The 6367-nt window shown below is 42.6% G+C and overlaps 1 protein-coding gene across 1 annotated transcript; it reads left to right on the top strand.

Annotated features, from left to right (window-relative positions):
* Positions 1-138: 138 nt before the first annotated feature.
* Positions 139-3993, top strand: LOC103370911 (coiled-coil domain-containing protein 106-like). Its single transcript, XM_008300100.1, has 4 exons — positions 139-346; positions 1429-1641; positions 1726-1929; positions 3614-3993. Exons 1-4 carry the CDS (start codon positions 139-141, stop codon positions 3991-3993), a joined length of 1005 nt encoding a protein of 334 aa, XP_008298322.1.
* Positions 3994-6367: the final 2374 nt, after the last annotated feature.

The following is a 6367-nucleotide window of genomic DNA, read 5'->3' as shown; positions in this document are numbered from 1 at the left end:
TGTTGGTGGGAATTTCAAAAAAACACACGTGATGCTTAAATATGTATCAGTGTATTGGTGGGTGTCATCCATAGTATTGGAAACCGTACATTTGGAACCCTTATAACCCGCCTCTTGTCACTGCCCAGGGCTGAAGAGATGTCATCGGTGTGGCAGCAGGAGCCGTCGGGTTACTCCCCCTGTGTAGAGATCGACTCCAGCTCCGTGAGGACCAAAGACCGGCTCAGCTCTCCGGCCTGGCTGAAGCAAGAACAGGACGACCTGCGAATCATCAAGTGGGAGAATTTTCAGACGGGAGCCTCGGCAGATGCTGTGCAGGACAACACGCCCAGCAGCGCCATGTCAGGTACGAGCCGCTCAGACGGCATCTTTTACTGGTGATGACTTTCTGCTCTTTTGACAGCATAAAAACAAAACAGAGCTTGTTCAAAGGGGATCCAAGAAATATATTTATATATTTTTGTCGCGCCATAATATTCATATTTATTAGGTTTAGTTCTGTATTTTTTAGCTACATTATTATGTTAGGTTATTCTTCATAATTAATGCCACCTTAATATGTATTACAGTCTGATAAAATAATATTTTGTAGAAGTTTTGTCGGGCTTTATACCTTAAAATTTCAATCACAGTAAATAATATTAAGGACACTCGTTCGGTTGCTTTCGAAATGCCATCATAATCTTTTTACTGGAGTGCACTTTGATACAACAGCTTTGAATATACGATATTAAAAACAAAAAAGCCTTTATTTAACTATTTTATCTTGTTATGTTGCTTGCGTGAGATCATATTTTCATTGTTTGAATACGCTTTTATTATTTATCAGGTTTCACATCTGTTCTATTGTGAAATTTGTAATTTGGTTTTCTCAAGGTGCTGTACAAGTAGAGTTATTATCATCTTAAAATATTAATAAACCACTGTTGGATGTGTTTATATAACTTTGTGCAATGGAACACATTTACCAGCTTTTCAGGTAATTGAAAGTGTAAATAGTTTGAGTCTGTTAAAGGGTCCTGGAGCAGAGAGTTCATGTCTGCTGTTAACTGAGGACGGTGGTAAAAGGTTATTCTCTTCATGTCTTTTGAAATTGATCTTTAACTTGAACCAATATTTCATTTTAATTGTGAGAAATGCAGTCACATTCCGTTTTCTATCATTAAGCAATGCAATTACATTACTTCCCTTTTGACGTGTCTCATTGTCACAATTATAATGATTTATGTGTATTTATTGTAAATGATTTGCATGCGTGTGTGTTTTTTTTTTTTTTTTTAATCACTCCTGCACCAACAAATCACAAATTACAAACAGCGGCCATACTGTACCACCCTTATCAAACAAAACATTCTGCCAGAGAAACTCAACACAGCAGAACTTTACCTGGTTTGTTTTAAACTCTCTCCAAATCGTGTCTTTTTCTAGCTGCCTCCCAGGTGGAGGGCCTCCCCCCGAGGGTGCTGCTGACCATCACCAAGCTGCAGTGCATGCTGGAGAGCAAACAGGAGCGAATCGCCGCTCTGGAGCGACAGGTGGAGGACCTGATGCAGGACCGCAAGTTCCTGAGGAGCCAGATTGAAAACCTCACAAGCAATCGCTCCATGCCAGCGTTTGCATCACCCAGTCCAGTAGCTGAAGGTCGGCGACTGAAGTGAACTTTTATGTGATGTTTGAATGTGCTGGATGCTCCTATTGATGTAATTTTTGGCTTTATTTTTACAGCTCCTAAAAGCAAGGTGCAGCATTCAGAAAACAAATCTCGAAAGAGAGAAAGAGCTTCTTCCACGTCCTCCGACAGCAGCGACAGCGGTTCAGAGGCGTCCGACTCATCAGAAGTGTCGGCGGCATCGAGCGAACACAGACGGAAGAAACACCATAAGGACAAGAAAAGATCAAAGAAAGGGAAGGACTACAGCAGGAAGAGAGGTAATCATGGATTTGTGGTGCCCTCCAAAGAGACTTTAGCCACTTCCAAGGGACACTCACCGGCATGAAAATTGTACAAATTCAAAATTAAAAAACTTTAATTTAGTCGGTTTTGTTAATTGGAGTTCCATTTAGTCAGACATAATCACCATTTTGATGTATCTAAAGGTCAGAAATAAGTGGAAAATGCATAGATAACCTAATAAAGATGCACAGCCTTTACTATATGTGGACTTCTCCAAAGACCCAATCTGACCCTGGAAAAACCCCGCTGTAAGGTGTCAGGTCTAACACCACCGTATCATAACAATATCTTAACATCACCTTGGTTGAAAAGGTAGTATGAAAGTAAGAAAACACTGCAAGCTCTGCTCTTCATCTCATTTACCCAAAGATGTTTCATTACACCTCTAGAAGTACCAACACAATGCAGGCTTAGTTTAGCAGTGCTACCAGCAGCCAACGGCAGCAACAAACTTTAAATGAAACATTAACGAACTGATGCACAATACCAAAAAAACTAAATTACTCTTGATAACGAACCGTTGTCAATGGTACAAGAGTATGTTGCTCTCAGCATACTGGAGATTCCCAAAACATCACCACATCACAAAATCGGTCTCACCAAAGATGTACGACTTTTTAAAAAGCAAATTAATAACCTGTAGCAGAATGTTTTGGTCTAAACAAAGCCAGTGCAGTCTTCAAAGTCTTTTTACTTCTATGGTAATGGTGTTTTTATGGTAGAAATACTATAAATATTATTATTGAACACTACGGTGCCTAAATTTAAGTACAGGTTGGAAAAACAGTGGTGTCAGTGCCTTGGTACCAGATTTAAGCACTTTTCTGTCTACTTGTCCAGCTTGGCAAAACACAATATTTAAAGGATGTTGAGTTAGATAATAAAGGATAAAACTTTATTATTCCTGAAGGAAATTCTTGTGTCAAATGTTGCTCATAAAAAACGAAGTGACATAAGAATTGCTGTGCCTAAAAAGTACAAAAACAATAAGATATAATACATTACAGAGATTAAATAAAAGTATGATGAAATAAAGCTAGAATAGAACAGTAAAGAAGTAATGCTGTCAGTTATACTGAGGTGATAATATTACACGTGATAATGAAACATTACACATGAAGACAAAGTTAGGCAAATGATTCAGTGAGTTGGATAAATTCCCCTTTTAAAATGTTCTATACTCTTATGTGGAGAGAGTAAACTATATAAAATATATTAGTGAATAATTTTCACTAATAGGGCTGCAAGGTGGCTAGAACCGTTGCCTCGCAGCATGAAGGTCGCTGGTTCATGTCCCGGTGAGGACACCCGGGATCTTTCTCCGTGGAGTTTGCATGTTATCCCTGTGCAGCATGAGTTTTCTGCGGGTTCTCCAGCTTCCTCCCTCAGTCCAAAAACATTCTGAATTATCTGTAGGTGTGACTGTGAGTGCGCTTGGTTGTCTGTCTCTAAGTGTGGCCCTGCGATGGACTGGCGACCTGTCCAGGGTGTCCCCTGCCTTCGCCCTAAGTCAGCTGGGATAGGCTCCAGCCCCCCCGCGACCCTAAGCGGTGTATAGATGATGGATGGATGGATGGATGGATGGATGGATGGATTTTCACTAATATCCATTGGAAAGCGAGACAGCTATTAAGATGCCATCTCCTTTCTTTCCACCAGCTACTGGCGTCCAGTACGTCATCCATCGCTACAAACAAGTCCTGTCCGCCTTCATCAAGAAGAAGAGCATGAGCGAAGCCTTCCGCCACCTCGGAATCGACAGGAACACCATCGCCAACACGGCGTCGATTGCCGAGCTCCACCTGGCCGGCAAAGACATGGTCCCCTTGGTGGGCATGTTTCGCCAAGGAGAAGAGACTCTGGTCAGCTACGCCCAAAGGTGCACCCTGGTCATCGACAGTGACGCCGACCTCTCCAGGAGAATAGACCAGATGAAGGCCAACGGCGAGCTGCTGCCCATCTCAGGGAAAAGGCCGAGGGTGCTGCATTCTCACCTGCAGCAGCTGGGGGGCGCTGCAGAGAGCATTTTAATAGGTTGATGCTAATTTATTTGCGCTGAGAAGAAGTGGAACATAATAATGCCTTCACAAAATTATATTCCTTTGTTTTTGTCTCCCAATCGGAACTGCTGGATTTCAAAATAGTTTTCTGTAGCATTTTCTTTAATTCTGCTTTATGTCTCTAGGGGACTAGATATATTTCAATGTATACATTTTAGTATTCATGTTTGGGACATGTATTTTGTTCTTTATAGCCATAAGAGACTTGTTTGCAGCTGCTTTCACTCATGAAAAATATTATTTATGTGTGTAGTAACAGAAACAGCCACAAGATGGCAGTGCTCACATATTAGATTATTGTTTACAAATCACTTCTCTTGTCATTTACTTCAAAATGGTGGATTGTCAATTTCCATTTTCCAGCCTTTAAGTTTTGTGTTCAAAGAGTTTGTGGGAAAATAATTTTACTCATGTGGTGATTCATATGCTGTAAGTTGAACTGAGCGATTTGAAAAAAGCTGCATTTTAACAAAGCACGAAATGAAAATGAAAAACGCTGTTTGTTCATACAGAGATTTCCCAGAGTTGTTTCTTTTGTTTGAAAAACTCTTAAAAATACTACAACAGGAATCCTCTGTGCATGATGTTTAATAGACGGGGTGTCCTGAGCGTTTGACCCAAGTGATGCTTAAAAGGCCTTTAGAGTAAATCATGAAAACTGAGCTGTGATTGACAACAAATGAAATGTGATGCAGGACAGCTGTATATTTGAGGGATGTTTTGAGGTCTGGCTCTTGATGAGTGGGCAGCAGCGCTTGTTTAGACATCTCGGTCCTTGGCCGATGGTGAGTGTCAGTGCAAAGTGTTGCCGTTGCCTCTCCTGCTGTTTGCTTTTCACACAGAGTGACAAATTACTCGTGCAAAGCCATTACAGGGGCTGCACCCGGGCTGTTTATCTTTGCATGGGACTCTGTCACTGTCACTCCCATTCGCGCGGCCGGCTATCTGCTTTATCTTTCACATCCCAATCTGTCCGTCCCCCTCCACTCCCCACTTTCCTCCCCCAACCCCCTCCGCCCCTCCTCTTGTTATGAACTCATTCAGTCATTTCTCATTACGCTCCTTTTCTCTTCGTCTCATCCTCCGACCCAAAGCTGGTCAAAAGGTTTGATTGTGTAGACACATTTTAAAGTTCTTCTCTCTCAGCTTCTGTGCAGCCAGAGGGGACAGGTGCATGCTGGTCTGCTCAGCAGCATGAGGTGGGGGGGAAGGAGAAAAAAAAGGGTGGGTGGGTGTATCGCTCTCTGCCAGCACTCATCTCTTCCCACCTCCTGAGGCATGCAAATGTCACTTCTGCTCTCCTTGTCACCAGATTCAAAGGCAGGTTTTTCTTGCAAACCCTGAAATGGAAAAGGAGAGCAAGGCACGAGATGTTAGTGCTGTTTGCTTTTCTGCACATCGCCTCAGTTGGTCAGCGAGTCTGAGAAAGAAATAAGGCAGGAAAGTGCAGCTGCTTATGCTCCTGAGTGGCAACTGTGAATTTGCCGCTAATGACTCGGGGCGATGGAGCTCAGAGCTGAAGATGGAGATAGGATGTGGGCCTAATCGAGCCTGAAGCGTTCTCCACCGCCTCCCCCGGCTCTTTGACTCACGCCACCGTCGGGCCGGCTGGGACTCCATTTTGTGCCTTTCCTGGCTGCAGGTGCCACGTCACTGCGGAGGCTCCAAGTGCCTGATGGGTACAAAACCCAACCCCACCTACCTCCTCCGCCTCCTCCTCCTCCATGTCCACCTTCTTACGCTCCTGACCTTGACAAAAAAAGAGCATCTGGACGTTCTCACAGAGAGCAGCTTGTAATAACCACCAATCACCGTCTTAATGGTGCAAGTAAAATGTGTTTGATGTGGTGAGTTCAGATGGCCCGTGGTTATGTTTTGTTGTTACACGGGCAGGGTGTGCCAGACCTGCTGCATAATAAATGCCTCAGACTTATTATATAAAGGATTACAAGGCTTGTAATGGAGCGAAAGAGCTCAGACTGGAAAAATTAGGGCTTGAAAAGCAGCAAGTGCTGTGTCACGATTACAATTACTGAGATTATTGCTCGATAATCAGCAATCAGCTTGGCATTTCATTTGGTTTATTGTTTGGGAGGCCAACAGATTTGAAATGGTGTAATGTTTGGCATTCTGAAGAAAATAAGTAATAATGACATCAGGTAATATTCTGTTTTACTTATACGTGTGTCTGGGCAGTTTTCTGTATTAATCTTCTGCCACCAAGTATCTTTTGATCACTTTCTGTTTTTTAGGGACAACAGGAATAAGTCAGTTTAACATTTTGGTTCATACACCAACTCTTCCTGCCAGAAGTTAGATTATGAAGTTGATACCAGGAACATGATTGTACAGT

The sequence above is a fragment of the Stegastes partitus genome, unplaced genomic scaffold (genome assembly GCF_000690725.1).
Source record: "Stegastes partitus isolate 25-593 unplaced genomic scaffold, Stegastes_partitus-1.0.2 Scaffold1499, whole genome shotgun sequence".
In the NCBI taxonomy this organism is placed as follows: Eukaryota; Metazoa; Chordata; class Actinopteri; family Pomacentridae; genus Stegastes; species Stegastes partitus.
The sequence above is the reverse complement of the archived record's forward strand: the minus strand, read 5'-3'. Positions and strand labels throughout refer to the sequence as shown.

Bases quoted from the DNA above. Each gene is read 5' to 3' on its own strand.
- LOC103370911 (XM_008300100.1), top strand. From the start codon at position 139: ATGTCATCGGTGTGGCAGCAGGAGCCGTCGGGTTACTCCCCCTGTGTA. The intron at 1,642-1,725 runs GTCGGCGACTGA...TTATTTTTACAG, and splicing joins ACCCAGTCCAGTAGCTGAAG to CTCCTAAAAGCAAGGTGCAG. The intron at 1,930-3,613 runs GTAATCATGGAT...TCTTTCCACCAG, and splicing joins GGACTACAGCAGGAAGAGAG to CTACTGGCGTCCAGTACGTC.